This window comes from Gossypium arboreum, chromosome 10 (genome assembly GCF_025698485.1).
Source record: "Gossypium arboreum isolate Shixiya-1 chromosome 10, ASM2569848v2, whole genome shotgun sequence".
NCBI lineage: Eukaryota > Viridiplantae > Streptophyta > Magnoliopsida > Malvales > Malvaceae > Gossypium > Gossypium arboreum.
In genome coordinates this window covers 86,122,061-86,146,973 of record NC_069079.1, presented here as the reverse complement: position 1 = coordinate 86,146,973, position 24,913 = coordinate 86,122,061, and the positions used below count along the sequence as shown (strand labels likewise).

General features: G+C 35.3%; 2 protein-coding genes and 1 long non-coding RNA gene across 4 annotated transcripts; 2 read left to right on the top strand and 1 right to left on the bottom strand.

Moving 5' to 3' along the window:
- The first annotated feature begins 1,742 nt into the window (after positions 1-1,742).
- On the top strand, positions 1,743-4,473 carry LOC108487603 (transcription factor bHLH104-like). 2 transcript variants are annotated; one of them, XM_017791980.2, is made up of 5 exons: positions 1,743-2,114; positions 2,236-2,298; positions 2,528-2,605; positions 3,179-3,341; positions 3,922-4,473. In XM_017791980.2, the coding sequence occupies exons 1-5, from the start codon at positions 2,029-2,031 to the stop codon at positions 4,168-4,170; spliced, it is 639 nt and encodes a 212-aa protein (XP_017647469.1). In that variant the 5' UTR covers positions 1,743-2,028; the 3' UTR covers positions 4,171-4,473. The 2 variants fall into 2 exon arrangements, with proteins under 2 accessions (XP_017647469.1, XP_017647468.1); XM_017791979.2 differs by having other exon boundaries at positions 1,747-2,114; positions 2,233-2,298.
- Positions 4,474-8,868: 4,395 nt separating this feature from the next.
- On the bottom strand, positions 8,869-9,574 carry LOC128282520 (uncharacterized). The gene is made up of 2 exons (XR_008272813.1): positions 9,422-9,574; positions 8,869-9,100 (listed from the first exon to the last, which is right to left on the bottom strand). It is a non-coding gene; the product is annotated as an uncharacterized LOC128282520 (long non-coding RNA).
- A 5,371-nt stretch (positions 9,575-14,945) lies between these two features.
- Positions 14,946-16,730, top strand: LOC108487864 (uncharacterized). Its single transcript, XM_017792204.2, has one exon. The coding sequence runs from the start codon at positions 14,946-14,948 to the stop codon at positions 16,728-16,730; it is 1,785 nt and encodes a 594-aa protein (XP_017647693.2).
- Positions 16,731-24,913: the final 8,183 nt, after the last annotated feature.

Genomic DNA, 24,913 nt, shown 5'->3' with positions numbered 1-24,913 from the left:
AAAATCAAGCTTTGATTTTCAATCTCGTTACAAATTCATCACTGTATAGCCCTCTAAAAACATAATTTTAAAAAAATCATGACAAATTTTACATTATTACAATTTAGTCCTTATACACAAAACTAACAAAATTTACTTAACAATTTAGTCCTATTCACAACTAAGCTCACAAACATACCATTAAACATCAAAAGCTTTAATTTTCATCAATGACAATATTTTAAAACTTTAACAGTTTTGAAAACAAAAATATGTGTTAGCTGAACCAAATTGCAACGATCTCAAAAATATAAAAATTATAAAAAAAAATTTGGGTTAGAAATGGCTTAAATGCAAGGGACACAAGCTTCAACCAAAACCACGGTTGTTTTCCCCCTTTTACAAAGCTCAAACGGTGAAAATAAAGAAATGAGGTTGAAGATGACCTTTTCTTTTCTTTTAATATTATTTACCTAACTTTTAACTTAACAAAATTAATATTTATTTATTTAGGAATTAAGCACTAACACTATAAACTTTAACACTACTATATATTTATTTAAAAATTAACATTTACTATTTAAGCCACTTAACTAATACAAATTAATAATGACTAATTTTTGTAGTTTTATGATTTAGTCCTTTTTTTCAATTAACTATTAAATCATCAAAATTACCAAACCAAGCTTCAATCCACTAATACAATAACTCCGTAAAATATTTAATAAAAATATTTATGACCTCAGCTTGTGAAAATGAGGTCCTAATACCTCATTTTCAAAATCACCAACTTTCGGTATGTACCACTTATACTTTAAGTAACTGAACAATTAATAAAATCCATTAAATCACAATTCACTATTATCATATATTTAAATCATAAATATTAATTAAATATATCTACAAACCCACTCATCATAATTGTGGTCCCAAAATCACTATTTTTGACACTACTGAAAAATGATCTATTACATTAAGGATACTACTTTGGTGGAGGTGGAGAAAAAGAATAAGTTCATTATACTGGAAAGCCCTTTTGTTTTTCCCTAGGATTATAGTCTCAAACTTATGTATGGAGTTTATAAAGCATCTTCTTCCGATATCATGAAACTTGAACCCAAAACAGCATAATCACCGTCACTGGAGGGCCCGAGTTATACTTCAACCTGTGACCGGCAACGCGATGGGATTCTAAGGTAATGGTTCCATTCCCATATGACAAATGAAATATATGGGTCTTCGAGCACCATCGCGTTACCGTGAACTCAAAGATACCTTAAAATTATCAAAATGTCTACCTCAAGCACAAACAAAAATAAATATTTCTCCTAAAATCTTTCTCTATAAACACAAACACCCAATACAAAAAAAAAAAAAGAAAAAAAGAAGAAGAAGAAGAAGTAGAAAACACATCCTATAGGAAACGTTTTCTGCTAAGGTGTTAGCCAAGGGGCTGAAAGTGCACCCTAGCTCCTATCAGACGTATTTTTTATTTCTCTCTCCAAAATCGACTTATTTCTTTAAGTATTAAAAAAAATCAACCTAAAACCTTAATTATTTTTTAAAGATAACATTTTTATCAAAATTACCCATTATTGTCCACTTCATAAAAAAAATGGTACCAAATGCTTAAACAACTTCATTTTTAATTATTTCATAATTAAATTAGTATTTCACGGCTAAACTTAAATATAATATATTGAAAAGTAATAATATAATGTATAAAAAAATAAAATATGAAATCCCAAAAATATATGAACCGCCGAAATTGAAGTGGAGGGTATAAGTGATAGCCACTTTGGAGGTCAAACTCAGAATATCAATAACGACGCGGCGGCGCGCAGCCCGGTCATTTCACTAACTCACCCTTCTCCACGTGTTCTTATGTCACTGGATATATGCTTCCATATTCAACCAAAAAAAAAAAAAAGGAAGAATATTTTCAATTCCCAAAATTTCCTACAAATATATTTTTACCTTATTATATCACGCCGAATTTCCCAGAAAAAAAAAAAGAATTTAAAGATTTAAGAGTCGTAGTGGTGCAAAATGGATTTAATAGAAGATTGGGATTTTCTGGATTATAGTTTCATCAATGAAAATACATCTCCAGATATACTTTTGCCCAATTACAGGTTTTTTCCCCCAAAAGAATTTCGATTTAATCTAGGTTTTGTTTTTCTCAGTAACTTGTTATAATTCGGTATTTTTTTCCCCTTGGGATTTGAATTTGGATTACAATTATTGTTCCAGTAGCGGCAGGGAAATTGTTGTGCATCAAGAAAAGGAATTCGTCGATAGAGATTGCTCGCGCAAGAGGTATTGTCTCAATCCATATTTCAATGTTTCTCTAATTTCTTAAAGGTTTATGGGTATTTAATTGTCGAATATAATATAAAGTAGGTTTTTTGTTTGGACCCATGACGCTTAGTTCTTAGAACAAAAAACAAACTTTTTTTTTTGCTTTATGTTTACTTGTTATTGAATTTGACATCAGCTTAAAATCTTAATTTGAAAGACTGATATTAGAAATTGATGGCATTTATAGGGGACGCAGTGGATCATGCAGCAGGCCAGGGACTAAAGCTTGCCGTGAGAAATTAAGACGGGAGAAATTGAATGAAAGGTATGTATTTTTTTTTGGGTAAAAGTACTATAAAGGCCCCTCTACTAAAAATAACGAATAAATTAATCCCTGTACATTAGATCAAATAGTAAATTAGTCTTTAATGTTAAAAAATCTATTTATTTGTATTGTAAAAAACTACTGCCCTTGATGGAATAACTAGACAGTGAGGTGCCACGTTTACGTCATGCTAACGTAGAGAGACCAATTTTTAACTATAGAAATGGATGAAATTTTTAACAGGACAGGTTTGGTCTCTAATCTAATGAATAATGACTAATTTACTTATTTTTTGAGTAGAGGGGGCAAAATGCAATCTGATTTCTACTACTGGGGCTTTTATGGTACTTTCACCATCTTCTTCCATTAGTTTCTTCATCAAAGTTTTCGAACCTTTTATATTTTCTTTCTAATTTTTGAAGCAAAGGTATTGTTTTTGGTTAATATTGCATTTTTTTTCTTTTCTTTTCTGGTATTCATATTGGTGATAACATTTTATCAAAGGTACACTTTTTACAGCACATTAATCAGGCTGTGAATGTCAAAGAATCAGATTTTGTTATTCTCTTGTAGGTTTCTGGATCTAAGCTCTATTTTGGAACCTGGGAGACCTGCCAGGACTGACAAATCCGCAATACTGGATGATGCAATCAGAGTTCTGACCCAACTAAGAACTGACGCTCAGGAGCTCAAAGAAACAAATGAAAAGCTATTGGAGGAAATAAAAAGTTTAAAGGTTAGTTTTCCTTCTCTTTAGGTAAAACTAGATATTCACATCATGTTTGTTCCATAATTTGCTCAAATCTTCAGTAAACTGCTAGTCTTTTAACTCTTTGATTTGTTAAGCAACATTCTTTGGCCTCTGAACCATGCAAGGTGTATGTTGCTGACTTTAATTTTGGTTTATCAGTATCGTTTGGATCAGTTTACCGTGTTGAGATACATAGACGAAAATTGATAAGTTAATTGTTGTGCTCATTTGTGATACAATTTAGTGTAGCTGACATCCTGTTCAGTGCCATGTCTTGATTAATGCAAATTTTAATCATTTGCATTTGTATGCAACTAATAAATGGAAATATCGTAGACTTGTCTAGCTTAAAACAAGTTGGTCTTTAACTGAATTAGCGACAAAAAGAAATCTTTGAAAAGTTGAGCTTGGAAAGTAGGCATCCTAAAGTTCCAGATCTTTAAAATTGGCTGAGACATATAGATACTCATTTTGTTGAAGAATTGTTTCTGTTGTTTCCGATTGCATCGTATATTATACTGTCTTCATTTTCTTTCCCATTTTCCTTAACTTCCCACTACAACAGGCTGAGAAGAATGAAATTCGTGATGAGAAGCTTGTACTGAAGGCAAATAAAGAAAGGATAGAGCAACAGTTGAAAACATTGAACGTTTCACCAGCTAGATATCTTCCTGCTCACCCGGCAGGGTATCATGCCGCGACAAACAAGATGGCAGTTTTTCCTGGTTATGGTTTGGTCCCAATGTGGCAATATTTACCTCCATCAGCACGGGATACGTCTCAGGATCATGAGCTTAGGCCCCCTGCAGCGTAGTGCTTTTTTCTTCATTTTGAATTCGAGTATCCTCGCATGGTTTTGGCCTTGGCTGATCTGTAGATATGCTATTGAAAGATTGATTATCCCATTTTAAATTCAGCCATTGGTTCTATTCACTGCTGCTTCAGATTGTTAATCTGAAATTTCTTATTTGGACAGAGTTTTCAGAGTTGCAGCTTCCAATGAATTCAATGTTAATCCTACTTGTTATAGACTCAAGTCAAATTGTGATAGTTTCTGGTCTGTGGCTTTGAATTCTTTAATGTGACTTGGTTTTGGAGTTTGATCCTGCTAGACCAACTTACAGCTTGCTCCTCTGATTGGGTTACGTTTGGGTTACTTGCTCACTAACTTTTGTCATCAAATCATCCAACTATCAAAAGTTATATTATGATCATTTTGTTATCAAATTGTTACTTTTTGATCAATAATCTGCTGACTTCTGTTCCTATTAATGAAATAATATGGAATTATAACTAAAACATTAGTTTGGTATTTTTTTTAAAATATAATGGTAAATTTTTAAAAAAATTAAAAAATAAAAATATCATAAAATTCTAAAGAAAACAAAATCAAAGAATTCATAATTTATTTTATATAAAAATTATGAAAATATTTTTAAATTTATAATTATTTGAAACAAATTGAAAAATTCATAAAATTCATATTTTTATTATTATAAAATTTGATTTAATTTAAATTTATACTTTCAAAATGATTCGAAAGGAAAAAATTGTTAACTCTCCTTGAGCTCACTAAACAATGTAGACATAATATATATTTGTAACTTTTGTGTCATAATCGTGATTAAGTTATTTTGTAATTATATTTTACTTTAAAAATAATAATTTAAACTTGACCAAATTAAATCTATATTTTCAAAGTTATCCTTCAATTATTTTTTATTTATTATTTTATTTAAAATAATAATTCAATTTTTATGAACATAATACAAACATCTTACCATGCGAAGATTAATAACTTATAAAATAAAGTTAAAAATATATTAAACTAAAATAAATATTAATATAAAAAGTATGGATTTGAAAAACTCATAATGATTTTTGTTTTATTTTTCATCATATTACACAATCAATATTTTAAAAATAATTATTGTAGCAACGTAAAATTTTAGCTTAGCTTGGTCGCTAATTGTGGCGATTTATTGAAAAAAGTTTGAAATCGGCGTTTGATTTTGAAATAAACAGGAGTCGCCACCGATCCTTTTTCCTAGGTGTGATCGGACACCTATTAGATCTCTTATTAAGACAAATAAAAGGCTGAGTTTAGGTCTACGTTAAAATCCAGAGAAAATTTAGGGTTCGGGAGTCGGTTACGCGCGAGGAAGGTATTAGCACCCTCACGACGCCCAAAATTGGTATCTTATGAACAAGTGTTGTCTTAATTTTCAAAATTGCAAGTTCAAAGTAACATTGAATCGTGACCGAGTAAAACACGAGAAATTTCAAGTTTCGTTTTCTTTTGAGAAGGATATACCGTTTTAACACGAGTCGATTGATATTCACCCAACATAGCGATGAAATCGATGGCTTAACGTTAAATCGGTACGTTGCCTTGATTATTGAAATTAATTAGAAAACAAGAATATGGTTTTCGAAGTAATACAAAGCAAATTAATAAATAAAAAAAATAATAGACAAATCTAGAGGTACATTGAAGCGAATATAAATGTGACAATAATATTATAAACAATAAAGATATATATGATACTAGAATTAAATATGAAATAGAAATAATGAATATAGATACATGATATTAAGAGTATGTATGCAAACTATATATAATGTTTGATAGTAAGAATATAACTAATAATGTTAAAATATATACATAATATATACATGTATACATATGAAAAATATGTGCACATGACGTATATGAAAAATATATACATAGTAATATAAAATAATAAGTGATGATAGTGAAACTAATGGGTATAATAATTATAATGATATATGAAAATAATACTATATATAAAATATGCATACAAGTATAATAAAATATATGTCTTGATATTAATAACAAACATAGTAGGAGTAAAATAAATGTAATAATGATATATACACAATATGGTATTAAGAATATATATATATATATACAATATAGTATTTAAAATATATACATAAGATGGTATAAAAATATGTACAAGGAAATGTATAAGAAATATATATAATTAGTAATATTAAAATATATACATAACATATATAAAACATAGACAATATATACATACCTTAGAAATGATAATAATAATAAAAACTACTTTGTACACTACACAAATATATACACACACATATATATATATATATATAAATAATAGTATTAGAAATATACAATATAATATTAGAAATATACATATAATAGTATAAAAATATATAACTAATAATATTAAAATATATATAATAATATATAAAAATATAATATTGAAAACATATATACATAACATACATGAAGAATATATATAATATAATATTTAAACATTTACATAATATATACATATTAGAAATAAATAACGACTAATAATAATAATAATATTAGAAATAATAATGAAGTATATAAAAAGCAAATATAATATAATAGTAATATTAAAATAAAGTAATTAAAATAGTACTATATATAAATATATATACATACATATATAATATACATACACTAGTATTAATAATAATAATAAAACTAGAAATAATAATAATTAGTAATAATAATACGTTAGAAAATAATTAATATGTTAATAAAATAATAGTAATGAAAATAATACTAACAGTAATAATAAAGATAATAATAGAAATAAAATAATAGTAATAATATTAATAATATGTAAAAAAAATGAAAATAAACGAAAAAGGACTAAATCGAACTAAGAACAGAATTTTGGGGTAAATTTAAAAAGAAATAAAGGGCAAAGGACCAAAATGAACACGCGGGCAACTCTGGGGGACCAAAAATGCAATATTCCCTCCTCCTAAAATGCAGCGCATGGCAGAGGACTAGATCACAAAGCGCGACAAATTTCGGGGCCTAATTAGGAAATATTAAAAACTCAATTGCGAAAACATGAAAAGGCGGAAGGGCCAATCGCGCAATTACACCATCAAACAAAAAACACGCGGATCCTAGGGTAAGACGGGTTGGGTCGGATCGAGTTAGGCCAAAACGACGTCGTTTTGGGGTTAAAGGGCAGCCCCCAAAATGACGTCGTTTTGGAGGGCTATATAAGGCCAATTTTTGACAAAAAAAAATCATTTTGAGGAGAGAAAGAAAAAAAAAGAAGGGAGAAAGAAGAGAGAAGGGAGGGGGGGAAGGAAATCCGGCCAGGGGGGCAGGTCACCGGCCGATCGTCGGGCGCCGTGCGGTGGCCGGAAAAGGTAAAAATTTACTTTTTTTTTTTATTTTTTTTGTATTTTTTTATTTATATTTTAATATGTTTTAATATATATATATATAGGTAAAAAAAAAGCTTAAAACCGAATTTAAAATAGAAAGAAAAAAAAAGAAATCACCTTAGGGTTTTTTAAGCTTTTAATCCTTTGATCTTGGTGTTTTTGTATGCCTGAATACTATTTCTATATTTAAACGCTAATTGAATCACTATATTGAATCTGAAATTGAATGTTTTACTTCTTGTTTTTGTGTTTTTTCTTACTGCCAAAATGAAAGGAAAAAAAAAAAGAGACCCCCCTATTACATTCGGATCTGGCCTTTATAGCCATTTCTATACAACATTTTTTAAGTTTCTTGCCATTGCTCCTTGTCGTCTGCTCCCATTTCTGCATTCTGTTCTTTTTTGTGCCTTCTTTTGCAGGTTTTGGAAATCAACGGGTGGGTGCACATGGAGGAGTTGGTGGGAGTGTCGACGCATGGGGCGTGGTGGCCAAAGTCGAGGGCATCTTGGCGGTGAAAAGGGGCTAGGGTTTTTGTGGAAAATGTTTAGTGATAGTGGACTAGGTTTAGGGTTTGTGAATTGGGTATGGGTAGTTTGGTTTTGGGCTTGCCGGACCATTGTAAAAAGGACTATTTATTTTGATTTATTTGTAAATGGACAGGGCCAAAATTGGCCTATAACAATTATAATAAATTTTCTACATAAAATAAATAATGAAAGGAATTTATTGTAGTAAAAATTCCTTTTTACATAAAATAGAATTATATCATGTAAAGAAGTTGAAACATAATTTTCTTGATGATTAAAAATGATGATAATATTATTTTTAACATAAAATAGATAAGGAGAAGAAATCTAAGTAGTGATAATATTTTTGTTAGTAAAACTTTGATTTTACTACTTTTAAAAATTTTCAGTAAATTTTAGTATTTTGTGATGAAACTTCAAATAAAAATCTAATGTTGAGTTATGTGATCTAATATTATTTAATTAACTCATACAATAAAAAACTTTTAAAATAATTATAATACAATTTTTACATAAAATATATAATGAAAAGAAGTTACAACAGTAATAATTTCTTTTACATAAAATATAATTTTTCTTGATAATTAAAAATGATTATAATATTTTTACATAAAATATGTAACGTGGAGAAGTCTAGGTAGTGATAATATTTTTCTTTATTTTATTTCTTTTAAAATTTTACTCAGAAATTTTTATTTTGTGATGAAACTTCAAATAAAAATCTAATGTTCAGTTAATGTCATCTAATATTGTTTAATTAATTCATACAATAATAAAACTTTTGATTTTCATGATATTACTCATTCCACATTTTAAAAATAATTATTGTGGGACCAAATTCATGTCATGATCCAATACAAGAAAAATAGGCACAAAAATAGACCCAAACAAGGGCCAAACGAACAGAGACTCAAAGTTGTTGCATGAGTCCTCGCGCCGCACGCCTCTCACCAGCGTCCCACTCCGCCACGCCTCTCGATTTCGAGATTTTCGCAGCTATATCTTCAACAGAAAACAACAAGAAGCATAGTAACAGGAGGAGACTTGTTTTTCCCTTGTTTTATTTCTAGGCTATAAAAAGCCATTGAAAATACGGTATAAAGGGGAGTTTTTTTTTTGGGGGGAATCAAGAGAAATATAGAGAAATATACCAGATTTCTGAGTAAACTTTTAATACCATCCAATAGAATCAAAGGTGATTATAGTTTTTTTTTCCCAAGGTTTTTAGCTTTTGTTGTGCATCTACATTTTTTTTCCTTTCTCTTTTTTTCCTTATTTTTGAAAATAATCAAACAAAGTTTTAAAAGAGAAAGGAGGGCTTACCTGGTCTTGATCCGTGAACCGGCGGTGGGGTGGAGGTGCGTGGCACCGATAATCCTCCAGGGTGGCGCAAGCTAGGTTGAATTCCTAGCAAAGAAAGATGGAAAGGGAGCAGGGAAGAAGAAGCATTCTGCTTCTTTTTGTTTGAAAAACAATGGGAATAAGAAATAAAATGGGTCCTGCAGAACCATTCAATAGCTTTTAAAGTGGCGGGGCCCACGTGTTTTGCCCTTAAGGGGTCAATTTGTGCATCAGGTCCTGTACATTTTCTTGCTGCCCAAATCTGCTTCACTTTTGTTTTTGAATTTCACCCAGTAATTTTGTGCAACTTTTAATTTGGTCCATATTAAATGCTAGGTTCAGAAATTTGGGTAAATTACATTTTTAAACCCCCTTGTTCCACGCGCCCTTCAATAAGGTCCTCCTTTCCCCTTTTATTTGTGCTTTATCCTAGAACTTCCGTTTTGATCTCAATTAAGCCCTATTTTGCTTATTTTAAACACTTTTATCACAAAATTAAATTCTTTTGGTACTATTATTATTAATCTATTGCTATTTTATTTAATTATTTTAGGTTATTTTCCTATTATTTATTGTATTATTTTTTTACACTATTATTTATTATACTTATTATATCATTTTCGTTATTTTTTTCTTCCATTTAATTTAGTCAATTTGAGTTATGTTTCACATTATTATATTATTTATTTATTTTATATTTGTTATATGCTTTGTATACATTTTTTTAAGTAAAACTAATTATTTTATGTATAACTTGTCATTATATGTATTACATTATTTGGCGTATCATTTTTTTTCTTTTGCTAATAATCATTTTTTTCTGTGTTATTTCTTTTTATATATATATTTTATAATAATTTTAAATATAGTTTATTATACTTATTATATTTTATTCATCATATTTTATTTATTTTTTTCCTACCGCTTACTACTATTATTTTACTATCATTATTTATAATTTTATATGTATATATTCTTCGTTAAAGTTTTTTTATAATTTTTAATAAACCTACTTTATTATTTTATTATTTTTATATACCATAGTTTTTTCATTGGTTTTTATATACTAAATTATTATTATTATTTTTTCTTTTCGCTTTCTTTGTTTGTTTTGAATATCAAAATATCCCTTTATCGGTTCACTCTCAAAATTTTTCAAAACATAGGCAATGTTCGATATTTAAAGAATTCAAAGGATCGTGCCCTAACATACTGGGTTTCGCTTTCTTGGTCTGCTTTGAATGTTCGAATACCTCTTAAAGCTAAAACGCACGCTTTAAAGGCAAGATCACATCCGAGGTCAAAATATTGTGTCCTAACGCATCGGATGTAATGTTTTACCTCAAGGTGAGATGGTCTTTAATACACATTTGACTTACCTAAATGTTTTAAAAGCCAATAAAAGGAGGATCACATTTTGAACTCTGTCCAAATCTTTAATTTTCGACATTGAGACACTAAATAATCAATCAAGTACCAATTTTGGGCGTGTCGAGGGTGCTAATCCTTCCTCGTACGTAACTGACTCCCGAACCAATTTTTTATTTTTGCAGACCAAAATCGTCGTTTTGAAAAATTTATTTATTTATTAAAAACGACCGTGTTTTGAGGTGAACCAATCACACCCTATTAAAAACGATTGGTGGCGACTCTCAACTTTTCATTTTCAAAGTCAATTTCTCGTTTTCAAAAAATGGTTTCGACAGCTTGGCGACTCCACTGGGGATATCAGAGAGTCGAGCTGTAAATTGATTGTTTTCTATCTTATTATCAAAAATTGGAAATTTGGTTTTTAAATCTATGATCCTCTCATTGTATTTTCTCGTGTTTCGCGGTTTTATCATGTGGGTTTTACTTTATTTGTCGAGTCTTTCGATATATTCTTGCATCATTTTGCGTGACCGTTGTGGTCGCACCTTTTAAGTGGGAGTGAGAAACTATGCTTTCGTGAGGTTTTCACCTCCGCATGGGCTAGGGATCGCTTAGGAATACATCCGTACTTATGTCTTCGTGAGGTTTTCACCTCCGCACGGGCATAAGGAAATGTATTCCCGTAACCGAACTTGATCCATCTCGAACCTATAATGGGCGAGGGTCGAGAAATCACGGTTCGTGTACCTTTACTCTAGAACTAAATCACATATAGTGAGTCAGGAACCCGCCTTAGGTAGAATTACACCTAACCCTAGGGGTTTCCTGAATAGGCGGTTGATAATTTCTTGATTACTTTGATTTTTATTCTTATGCATGAATTCTGACTTGGGTTCTTCCTTCTTTCTTTAATAGTGATTGCATAACATTTTCATCCTAAAAGGAGGTGTCGATATACGGTTCGGTTACTAATAGAAAGTTTTGCCATGAAGAATGAATTCCTTGATAAAGTGAAAGACAACGCGTTTGTCCAAAGATGGTCGGAGAATGCGAGTTAGAGAAAGGTGACAGTTGACAAAGGAGTACACGCCGAGTTATGGGACTTTACTCAGATTAGTGTGGTTCGAACGATCTTCGTGGAGTTGAAAGAATTATGGAGTCACTGGGATGATAAGATGAAGCAGCTACTATACTGTAATTATGGTGATGTTCCTTATCTCCTCGATGTTAAGGTAGATAGGTATTTGTTCCGCGCCATGGCTTAATTTTGGAATTCCGCCTACAGTTGTTTCACTTTCGGAAAGGTGGATCTAGCACCTACTATCGAGGAATACACAGCCTTGCTTTGTTGTCCGAGGTTTCAAGTTGATAAGATTTATTCTAGAGCTGTCAATACCCAACCTTTGTAAAGAGGTTGATGAACATCACTGGGATGAGTGAACAGTGGGTTGAGGCTCAGGTCCAACAGAAAGGCAGTGGAAAGTGCATCCCTTGGGAAAATTTGAAAGATCTGATCCTGACACACCTTGACATGAAGAAAAGAGTTGATGTCTTCGCCTTGAGCATTTATGGTTTGGTTATTTTCCTTAAGGCTTTAAGGCATGTAGATGAAGCAGTCGCCGATCTATTTGACCCACTAGGTAAAGGAGTCACTTCAGCCTCGCAATCTGGCCGAGACTTTCGAGATCTTTGAGTGTATGTCTGAGGTCGCGAAGGCGATTTATTGGTGTGCACAACTCTTGTTAGTATGGTTTCATAGCCACTTTTGGAGGGTAGAAAAGGCCTCTTCCGACCTTTTTCGAGATTACTCACCTTTGAAAGAGATAGTGGCCATATCGAGAAAAGATGACATAACAGAGGAAAAATGGATGGCGATACTTCAAAATCTCCAAGAAAAAGATATCGAATAGAAGGCCCCTTGATGGTTTCTGATGAGATTCTCTACCGATGTGGGAGTTATGATTGGGTCCCTTTGTTGGGGATTTGGGGAGCCATTAGATATGCCCCTCTACTGGTATTGAGGCAATATAGATCAAGACAATTTATACCGATGACACAAGGGCTAGCTCAGAGTGGGTTCTCGTATGGGGAGAAAGACTCCAAGAAAAAGAGCCGTGAGATTTATAATGCCTGGAACCAAACTTGCCGGATAAAGAGAGTTGCTGTGAATCCAATGGTAACTCCTGAATATAACGAATGGTGGAGTAGAAGGGTTAACGATAATATCCTGAGGCCGAATTTAGAAGAAGCTCGACTGATAGAGGAATATCTGCGAGTGGTTCCCTCTGAATTGGAAATCATAAAGCAAGATTTCGAAAAGAAAACCTCAGAGTTAGAAAGAAAAATAGAGCAGTTGGAGGAGGAAAAAGTATACTTAAAGTTGGATGTTGATGTTAAAAAATCTGAGGCTGAGAATTTGAGAAAGAGAAAGAGAAAAGTTGAGGAGGACCTAGACAGTCTGAAGACTGATTACAAACAGCTGCATAAGTTAATGAGAAATGTTGGCTTGGGTAAAACGTCCGAACAGTGGAGGCAAGAAATCCAAGAGGAAAAGGCTAGGGCTGATTGGTGGGAAAGAAAGTTCCACGATGCTCAGGCTCGAGAAGTCACTTGTAAAAAGAGTTTGGATGATAGCTAGAATGAAAAACAGATGTTAAGAGCTCAGGTGGAGGAGTTAGAAATGGCACTACAGCAACATCGGTGTCGTAACTCAGTAATTGAATTAAGAGCTAGTTTAAGCAAGATCGAGAATTTGAAGGGGAAAGTAGAAGAACTTGAAGCTACACTTCAGAACTGTGAGAATCAAATTGAATTATTGGAAGCAAATAATGAGCAACTAGGGGAGCAACTTCACCAATCTCAGGATCAGGTCCGAGATAGGGATTACTTAATGGGTGAAGCTATAGCTCAGATACGAGAGGTGGCTGATCACTTACAGACTTTGGCGGTCCAAGCAGATGTGCTAGGAGTTAAATATGAGTTAGAATCAAATCGGGGGCGAGAGTTAGCCTGCCTTCTTAGGAAAGTAAAAGCTTTGGGTGTTAGGGCAAGACCGTATATGTAATTCATTTTATGTACAAGATTTTGTTTTTCAGTGAAGTTTTCTAAATGAAATTGAATTCGAATCGACGTCTCCTTTTTGCATTCATGTCATGCATTTGCATTACATTGCATCGTATAACATCATATACAAAAAAGAACCTTATTAATTAGTGGCCATTTATCTAGTTACCCTGGAACACCGGTACTACACACGAAGGAAGACAAAGGATATGGATCAGAGGTTTGAGCAAATGCAAAAGGAGATGCAAGAGCAACTGCAGGCTCAGATGCAAGAGCAGCTGGTTAAGATCCAGCAGGAAATGAGAGACCAAATGCTGGAGTCCCAGAGAAACATGCTAGAATCACAAAATAGCATGATAAGCCAGCTGACACAGCTGTTTAAAGGAGGGTCTGACAAAGGAAAAGGCCCTATGGTTGACACGAGAAATGACAATGAGGATTCCGTTTGTCCTACAAGTTTTGCGCTAGCAAACATGCAAACACAACCACCAAGGGTGTCTGTTAATGTCCAACCTCTTTATCAAACTGGTACCTCGGCACCAGTAAACTTCCCAGCGGGATCGAGCACCAACCCTAAGGATAATCTAGCAAACCCCCAGGTCCTTAACTTCGACGACGCAGCAGAGGTGGAAAAAGAAAAAATAGAACTGCCTAAAAAAATGGAGGACCAATATAAATGGTTGGTGGAGAAGTTCAAGGCGTTGGAAAGTGTTGATAATTACTGCGGAATGGATGCCAGAGAGTTGAGTCTAGTCCCAGATTTGGTATTACCTCCCAAGTTCAAAATACCAGAATTTGAAAGATACAATGGAACTTGTTGCCCTGAGGCTCACATCACGATGTTTTGTCGGAGAATGACGGGTCATGTCAATAATGATCAGTTGTTGATTCACCGTTTCGAGACGGTTTGGTGAAATCATGCCAAATGGTACAATCAGTTGAGTCGTACCCAAGTTAAGTCATGGAAGGACCTAGCTCAAGACCTTCATGAAGCATAACGGCCATATAAAGAGATATAGCACCGGACCGGATCACTCCAGAATATGGAGAAGAAGCCAAAAGCTTCCTAAAGATGCTCGAGAGATGGAGAGAGGTCGCTACACAGGTCCAACCACCGTTGCTAGAAAAAGAAACAACCATGCTTTTCATCAATACATTGAAGGCGCCTTTCATTACTCATATGTTAGGTAACGCAACTAAGAGTTTTGCAGACATAGTAATGTCTAGCGAAATGATAGAAAATGCCATAAGATCAGGTAAGATAGAAGTCAGGGAGAACACGAGAAGGTCAGCCCCGAAGAAAAGAGAGAATGAAGTAGGTAATGTGAGCTCAGGCTACGCAAAACCGGCCATTGTTAATCACTCAAGGGCGATAGTCACAGCCAAAGAGCCTCACCAAGCGGAGCCTAACATGAGACAGAATACAGAGAAGTTTCAATTTACTCCCATACCAGTGACATATAGGGAGTTGTACAAAAGTCTGTTTGATGCACATATAGTGGCTCCTTTCCACTTAGAGCCGTTGCAGCCCCTATACCCTAAGTGGTACGATGCAAATGCTCAGTGCGAATACCACGCAGGGATTACGGGGCACTCGATAGAAAACTGTACCTCATTCAAAAGGTGCGTGGAAAGGCTTATCAAAGCAGATGTTCTAAAATTTGATGATACACCTGGTACAGGAAATCCGTTGCCTAGTCATACTGATAAAGGGGTAAACGCGATAATTGAGAATGTGGGGAGAAAAGTCAAGCTGAATATCGCGGAGGTGAGAACCCCATTGAAGCTAGTTTGGAATGAAATGCAGAAGAGAGGTTTAGTCCCACAAGAGTTGGGAGATAAAATCCAAGATACACGGAACTACTGTGAGTTCCATCATGAGAAAGATCACGAGATACAGAATTGTATTGAGTTCAGAGCCCTAGTACAGGGTCTAATGGATAATAAGGAATTGGAGTTCTTTAAATCTATCGAAGAGGGGGATGTATGCTCGCTAGGAGGAGAGTCGAGTGAAGAAGGCGGCAAAGCCAGCCGTCCAATGATAATTATTTCGAAGCCTAGAGTTAGTGAAGTAGAAGCAAGAATTACACCAAGAGTTATAATCCAGAAGCCAACAGCTTCCCCTTATAAAGATAGCCATAGGGTGCATTGGAATTATAACTGTAGTATAGCAGTTTCAAAGAATGAGGGTTCGATTAACACGCCAAACATAGAAGCCGAACCAGCAAAAGGGAAACTCGTCATGTTTAGGCAAGAAGTAGAGAGATCAGAACCACTAGTTAATGAGCCAGTAATGGAAAAGGAAGCCAAGGAGTTCTTGAAGTTCCTAAAACACAGCGAGTATAATGTTGTGGAACAACTACACCAACAATCGGATCGCATATCGGTATTGGCTCTGCTGTTAAATTCGGAGGTCCTCCGCAACGCATTGATGAAAGTGTTGAACGAAACCTATGTTGCGGATGACATTTCAGTTAACAAATTGGATCGTCTCGTCAGCAACATAAGCGCTGACAATTTCATCTCCTTCAGCGATGATGAGATACCACCAGGGGGTAGGGGGTCTATTAAGGCTCTACATGTCACTACACGTTGCAAGGGGTATACACTACCCGGAGTACTAGTTGATAATGGGTCCGCATTAAACGTGTTGCTGTTGGCTACATTAAACCGTTTACCTATAGACAGTTCCCATATAAAGACGTGTCAGAACATAGTAAGAGCATTTGATGGCACGGAAAGGAAAGTAATGGGAAGGATAGAAGTACCTCTTCAGATTGGCCCAAACACGTACGAGGTAGATTTCCTCGTGATGGATATTAAGCCTTCCTATAACTGTCTATTAGGAAGACCTTAGATTCATTCAGCTGGGTCAGTGCCATCCTCGCTGCACCAGAAGCTAAAGATGGTTACTGAGGGTCGGCTAATAACAATAAATGCGGAGGAGGACATTATTGCGTCAGTTACCAGTGATACACCCTACATAGAGAATGACAACGAAGCAGTTGAATGTTCATTTCGATCATTAGAGTTTGTAAACGCAACGTTTATAGTTGAAGGAAACAGGATTCCGATACCTAGGATATCAAGGGCTACGAAAATGAGCCTACAGTTGACAGTTGGGAAAGGCGCGTTACCTGGCAGAGGACTCGGGAAGCACCTTCGTGGAAAAGTTAGAGTGCCAGTCTTGGTTGGCAAGTGGGATCGCTTCGGTTTGGGATTCAGGCCAGATGCAAGCTAAGTGAAGAAGGAGTTTAAAAGGAAACAAGAACAGCAGAGAGCGAGATTGAGAGGGACAGAAGTCAGGTGGGAACCGATGAACTTCCCCCACATTTCCCAAACATTTGTATCTGGAGGGTTTATTCATTCCATACAGCATAAGGTGAAAGAAGGAATAATTGAAGATGCTAGGGGAATTTGGAGCATCAATGCCATATTTGAAGAGGAAGCAATGGAAAGAAATTTATCAGGCATTTGCCCGTATGAGCCTGGAAGTGTTTTGAATAATCGGATCAGAAGAAATTCTGTAATCTTTAGAGATAACACGAGTAATATTCAAAACCCACTTGTTGTCTTCTAGCCTAGGGACAATAAGAATCTTTTGTGAAATAGGCTCATGTTTAAACATTATTATTTTCAATAAAAATGCATTTTCATATATCGGTTCGAGCAATTATTCTTTCTTCCTTTTCATTTCATACATAATCATACCATACAGAGGAATTATTCATTTTGTTTTCTTTTGGTATTCTCTTATACTCATAATAGGCCCCCGAATGTCAACGTCATGAGTAATGCTGATACGAGCCCGGAATCTCCTTTTGAGCAAGACATGCGCTTTGAGGGATTTCAAGATTTTGAAGAGGACGAAGATCGTGGTTTATCTCCCGATTTGTTAAAGATGGTGGAGCGAGAAGATGAACAGATCCTGCCACACAAAGAGACTACTGAGATTGTGGCCCTGGAAGAGGGGAAGGAAGTTAAAATTGGCACTTGCGTTAACGAGAAAACAAGACAGAACCTCATTGAGCTATTGCAAGAATTCAAGGACGTCTTTGCATGGTCATACTAGGATATGCCTGGTTTAAGTACCAATATCGTAGTGTACCATGTCCCCACAAAAAAAGAGCACAAGCCAGTTCAGTAGAAGCTCCGAAGGATGAAACCCGATGTAACAATGAAAATAAAGGAAGAAGTCAAGAATCAGTTTAATGCCGGATTCTTACAGGTGGTCAATTATTCAGAATGGGTAGCCAACGTCGTCCCTGTCCCTAAGAAAGATGGGAAAGTATGGATGTGTGTAGATTACAGAGATTTAAACCAGGCCGGCCCAAAGGATAACTTTCCATTGCCTCACATAGACACTCTAGTGGATAATACGGCAGGCTTTTCACTGTTCTCCTTCATGGATGGGTTCTCCGGGTACAATCAGATCAAGATGCATCCTGAGGACATGGAAAAAACCACATTCATAACTTTATAGGGAACGTTTTGCTACAAGGTGATACCCTTCGGGCTGAAAAATGCAGGAGCCACATACCAAAGAGCCATGGTAACCTTGTTCCATGACATGATGCACAAGGAAATTGAGGTCTACGTTGACGACATGATTGCAAAATCCTGAACTGAAGAGGAGCATGTGCGAGTGTTGAGGAAATTGTTCCTGAGGTTGAGAAAATTCCAATTAAAGCTCAATCCGTCAAAATGCACCTTCGGAGCTAGGTTTGGAAAGTTACTTGGCTTCGTAGTCGGTGAGAAGGAATAGAAGTCGACCACGATAAAGTCAAGGCTATCTGGGGGCGCCTCATACGAACTCGAGAAGAAGTCCGAGGTTTTCTAGGAGACTAAACTACATCGTCACGGTTTATTTCAAGAATCGACAGAGAAGTGTGACCCCATATTCCGCCTTCTTAAAAAGCACAATCTCGGGTATGGGATGATGAATGCCAAAAACCTTTGAAAAGGTTAAACAATATTTGTCTAGTCCCCGATGCTAACACTACCAAGCCCAGTAGACCATTGATACTATACTTAACAAGATTTGATAATTCGATGGGGTGTGTGCTCGGCCAACACGATGAGACGGGAGAAAAGAAATAGCGATATATTACCTCAAGAAAAATTTATCGAGTATGAAATGAGGTATCCGCCAATTGAGAAGCTATGTTGTGCTTTGGTGTGGACAACACGAAGGTTGAGGCAATACATGTTGTACCATACAACTTGGCTAATCTCAAAGCTAGACCCTCTCAAATACATGATGGAGTCAACCGCTTTAAATGGAAGGATGGCCTGGTGGCGATTCTCGCTTCCGAATTTGACATAGTCTATGTAAACCAAAAAGTCATGAAGGGAGTGCAATAGCGATTTCCTAGCCAAGAGAGCTTTAGAGGATTATGAACCTTTGAATTTCAATTTCCCCAATGAAGATCTAATGTATGTAGCAATCGCTGAAGGGGACATGCCCGAAAATCATTCCTGAAATTAAATTTTAACGAGCATCAAATGCCGTTGGAAATGGAGTTAGGCGACTAATATCCCCAAATGGAGATCATTATCCGCTCACTTGCAAGCTGGATTTTGACCGCACAAATAACATGACGAATACGAGGTATGTATCATGGGAATTCGGGCAGCTATAGACCGCAAAATCAAAGTATTAGAAGTGTACGGAGACTCTGCATTGGTAATTTATCAGCTTAAATGTGAGTGGGAAACAAGAGATCCCAAATTGATCAGTTACCGAAAGTTAATCCTGGAGTTAATTGAAAAGTTTGATGATATTACCTTTCATTACCTCCGACGAAGTGAGAATCAGATGGCTGACGCCTTGGCTACACTGGCTTCCATGGTCAAAGAAAATGAACAGGAGGATATGAAGCCAATTCAGATGAGTATTTGTGAGGCCCCAGCTCACTGCTGTAATGTTGATGAAGAGGAAGAGAGAGATGATCATCCTTGGTATCATGATATCTTACAATATGTGAAGAGCCGTGCGTACCCAGATAAAGCAACCGAAAATGATAAAAGAACATTGAGGAGGTTAGCCAGTGACTATGTCCTAGACGGTGAGGTCCTATATAAGAAGAGAAAGGATCAGGTGTTGTTAAGATGTGTTGACGCTGTTGAGGCAAAGAAAATTCTAGAGGAAGTCCATGATGGTGTCTGTGGGACACATGCCAATGGTTTCACAATGGCTCGACAAATCATGAGATTCGGATATTACTGGTCTACAATGGAAGGAGATTGCATCAATTACGCTAAGAAATGCCATAAGTGTCAAATTTATGGAGACAAGATCCATGTGCTTCCTGCACCCCTCCATGTTATGACTTCCCCATGGCCATTCTCAATGTGGGGCATGGATGTCATTGGGCCAATTTCGCCAAAAGCTTCCAACGGACATCGATTTATTTTTGTGGTTATTGACTACTTTACCAAATGGGTAGAGGTCGCCGACGCCAATGTCACAAAGTCGGCGATCGAGAAGTTCTGAAGAAGGAGATCATATGTCGTTATGGTATGCCAGAAAGAATCGTATCCGACAACGCATTAAATTTGAACAACAGCGCAATAGCAGAAGTCTGTAGTTGGTTCAACATTAAACATCACAACTCATCACCATACCGCCCGAAAATGAATGGGGCGGTTGAGGCAGCTAATAAGAATATCAAGAAGATTGTGGGGAAGATGGCGGAGACTTACAAAGATTGGCATGAAAAGCTCCCATTTGCCCTTTATGCTTATCGGACATCTGTCAGAACTTCTACCGGGGCAACACCTTTCTCATTGGTTTATGGGATGGAGGCAGTTTTACCTATTGAGGTCGAAATCCCTTCTCTCTGAGTTTTATTAGAGTTGAAGTTAGACGAAGCAGAATGGATCCAATCTCGTTACGATCAACTAAACTTGATTGAAGAGAAGAGGCTAAAGGCTATTCGTCATGGCCAAATGTACCAGAGGAGAATGATGCAAGCCTACAACAAAAAAGTTCACCAAAGGGTGTTCCATGAGGGAGACTTAGTGTTAAAAAAGATTCTCCCTATGCAAAAAGATTTCAGGGGGAAATGGATGCCAAATTGGGAAGGACCCTATGTGGTAAAAAAAGCTTTCTCTGGAGGGGCATTGATACTAGCAGAGATGGATGGCAAGAGCTTGCCTAACCTGATAAATTCGGATTCTGTCAAAAGATATTTTGCTTGAAGCACTCGAGGTGAAAACCCGTAAAGGGCGCCAAAAAAAAAAAAGGAGAGGCCAAGGTGAAAACCCGTAAAAGGCGCCTTGAGACCAAGGGGTTTTGAGTTGAAAACCCGCAAAGGGCAATTCAAATTTCGATCCAAATTGGGGCAAGCGGCAATCTCACTACACTTAAATCGACAAAGAGGGGATAAGCTACATCTTGGGGCATCAACAAAATGCTATAGATCCTCTGAGCGCATGCCAAGTTTAAAAAGGTCCTCGAGGAGTTCGTACAGAGAAGCTCAAACTGCGAAATCTGGGGGACCTATTCTATTCCTTTTCATCTGTTTTTGTATCTCAAGCAATGACTGCTTTCTTTGTTGATACATCTTTCGCAAATTCTGACTCGAATAAATTTCAGTTCTACCTATCATTATAATCTTTTTCGAGTATTTTTATTGAAATAATAATTAATGAACTAATGATGCTCTCAAAAGAAGGTTTTGCATATTACCCTGAAAGGTTTCTAAACAGTACGAGAACCTGAAACAGGACGATTATTTAGAACTCACCAAGCTTAAAAGGGCTAGAAATGTGTGAGAAATAAGGAATTAATTGCATCTCCAAGTCCTCTTCTACTGAGCTGAACAAGAAAGCATATGTCAGGGATGTTACCTTAGTAAACGACGAGCGATGACAACCCAAAAATAAAAAATGGATCATTCTCATGACATTTTGCATTTTGTGCATTTAACATCCATAATACATGTAGTTAAGAACATTTGGTTCACATTAATCATGGCATAAGCATGTCACTCGCTACGATGGATTCCCCAATGGACAATGTAGCAAGATTACGATATCATCACCTTATCTTCACCGAAAGGAGTGAAGCGGGTTAAATATAGCAGATCTTATCTTCACGAAAGCGAGAGCGAGCAGATCAAATTTTGGTAAATCTTATCTCCACGTACCGGTGATGGAGCAGATTCCAATCATCAGCCTTATCTTCACTGAGTAGGAGTGAAGCAGACTATAAACCAGATCTTATCTTCACTGAGCAGGAGTGAAGCAGATCGAATTTTGATGAATCTTATCTCCACGTACCGGCGATAGAGCAGATTCTAATCATCAGCCTTATCTTCACTGAGCAGGAGTGGAGCAGGCTAAATACCAGATCTTATCTTCACTGAGCAGAAGTGAAGCAGATCGAAATTTGATGAATCTTATCTCCACGCATCGCGATGGAGCGATTCCAATCACCGATCTTATCTTCACCGAAAGGAGGGAGCGGAGGTTATATACTAGATCTTATCTTCACCGAAAGGTGAGTGAAGCGAGATCAAATTTTAGGCGAGTCTTATCTCTATATATAGGCAATGGAGTAGATTTCAGCCACCAGCCTTATCTTTATTGAGCAGGAGTGAAGTAGGCTAAACATACAGATCTTATCTTTACTGAGCAGGAGTAAAGCAGATCAAATTACAGCAGATCACATATCCGTGAAGCAGCAACGGAGCGTTTTGAAACAATAAAGCGCGGTGGGTTGCGGCAAGGAAGACAAGACTCAGCTGGCCCAGGCAAATTTGGCCCTTCTAAAATCTTTGCTCTGTTCTCGTTACACGACAATGAGCAAAGAGGGGCGGCTGTAGGACCAAATACATGCCATGATCCAATACAAGAAAAATAGGCACAAAAATAGACCCAAACAAGGCCCAAACGAACAGAGACTCAAAGTTGTTGCATGAGTCCTCGCGCCGCACGCCTCTCACCAGCGTCCCACTCCGCCACGCCTCGATTTGAGATTTTCGCACTATATCTTCAACAGAAAACAACAAGAAGCATAGTAACAGAGAAGACTTGTTTTTCCTTATTTTATTTCTAGGCTATAAAAAGCCATTGAAAATACTTGTAAAGGGAGTTTTTTTCAGGGAATCAAGAGAAATACAGAGAAATATACCAGATTTCGAGTAAACTTTAATACCATCCAATAGAATCAAAGGTGATTATAGTTTTTTTTTTCCAAGGTTTTTAGCCTTTGTTGTGCATCTACATTTTTTTCCTTTCTCTTTTTTTCCTTATTTTGAAAATAATCAAACAAAGTTTTAAAAGAGAAAGGAGGGCTTACCTGGTCTTGATCCGTGAACCGTGGTGGGGTGGAGGTGCGTGGCACCGATGATCCTCCAGGTGGCGCAAGCTAGATTGAATTCCTAGCAAAGAAAGATGGAAAGGGAGCAGGGAAGAAGAAGCATTCTGCTTCTTTTTGTTTGAAAAACAATAGGAATAAGAAATAAAATGGGTCCTGCAGAACCATTCAATAGCTTTTAAAGTGGCGGGGCCCACGTGTTTTGCCCTTAAGGGGTCAATTTGTGCATCGTGTCCTGTACATTTTCTTGCTGCCCAAATCGCTTCACTTTTGTTTTTGAATTTCACCCAACAATTTTGTGCAACTTTTAATTTGGTCCATATTAAATGCTAGGTTCGAAATTTGGGTAAATTACATTTTAAACCCCTTGTTCCACGCGCCTTCAATGAGGTCCTCCTTTCCCTTTTATTTGTGCTTTATCCTAGAACTTCCGTTTTGATCTCAATTAAGCCCTATTTTGCTTATTTTAAACACTTTTATCACAAAATTAAATTCTTTTGGTACTATTATTATTAATCTATTGCTATTTTATTTAACTATTTTAGGTTATTTTCCTATTATTTATTGTATTATTTTTTACACTATTATTTATTATACTTATTATATTATTTTCGTTATTTTTTCTTTCATTTAATTTAGTCAATTTGAGTTATGTTTCACATTATTATATTATTTATTTATTTTTATATTTGTTATATGCTTTGTATACATTTTTTAAGTAAAACTAATTATTTTATGTATAACTTGTCATTATATGTATTACATTATTTGGCGTATCATTTTTTCTTTTGCTAATAATCATTTTTTTCCTGTTATTTCTTTTTATATATATATTTTATAATAATTTTAAATATAGTTTATTATACTTATTATATTTTATTCATCATATTTTATTTATTTTTTCCTACCGCTTACTACTATTATTTTACTATCATTATTTATAATTTTTATATGTATATATTCTTCGTTAAAGTTTTTTTTTATAATTTTAATAAACCTACTTTATTATTTTATTATTTTTATATACCATAGTTTTTTCATTGATTTTTTATATACTAAATTATTATTATTTATTTATTTATTTTTCTTTTCGCCTTCTTTGTTTGTTTTGAATATCAAAATATCCCTTTATCGGTTCACTCTCAAAATTTTTCAAAACATAGGCAATGTTCGATATTTAAAGAATTCAAAGGATCGTGCCTTAACGTATTGGGTTTCGCTTTCTTGGTCTGCTTTGAATGTTCGAATACCCTCTTAAAGCTAAAAACGCACGTTTTAAAGGCAAGATCACATCCGAGGGTCAAAAATATTGTGTCCTAACGTACTGGATGTAATGTTTTACCTCAAGGTGAGATGGTCTTTAATACACATTTGACTTACCTAAATGTTTTAAAAGCCAATAAAAGGAGGATCGCGTTTGAACTCTGTCCAAATCTTTAATTTTCGACATTGAGATACTAAATAATCAATCAAGTACCAATTTTGGGCGTGTCGAGGGTGCTAATCCTTCCTCGTACGTAACTGACTCCCGAACCAATTTTTTAGTTTCGCAGACCAAAATCGTCGTTTTAAAAAATTTATTTATTTATTAAAAACGACCGTGTTTTGAGGTGAACCAATCACACCCTATTAAAAACGATTGGTGGCGACTCCCAACTTTTCATTTTCAAAGTCAATTTCCCGTTTTCAAAAAATGGTTTCGACAATTATAATAC

Coding starts and splice junctions, on each gene's coding strand:
- LOC108487603 (XM_017791979.2), top strand. CDS start 2,029: ATGGATTTAATAGAAGATTGGGATTTTCTGGATTATAGTTTCATCAAT. Junction 2,115..2,232: donor ATACTTTTGCCCAATTACAG/GTTTTTTCCCCC, acceptor TTATTGTTCCAG/TAGCGGCAGGGAAATTGTTG. Junction 2,606..3,178: donor CGGGAGAAATTGAATGAAAG/GTATGTATTTTT, acceptor ATTCTCTTGTAG/GTTTCTGGATCTAAGCTCTA.
- LOC108487864 (XM_017792204.2), top strand. CDS start 14,946: ATGCTCGAGAGATGGAGAGAGGTCGCTACACAGGTCCAACCACCGTTG.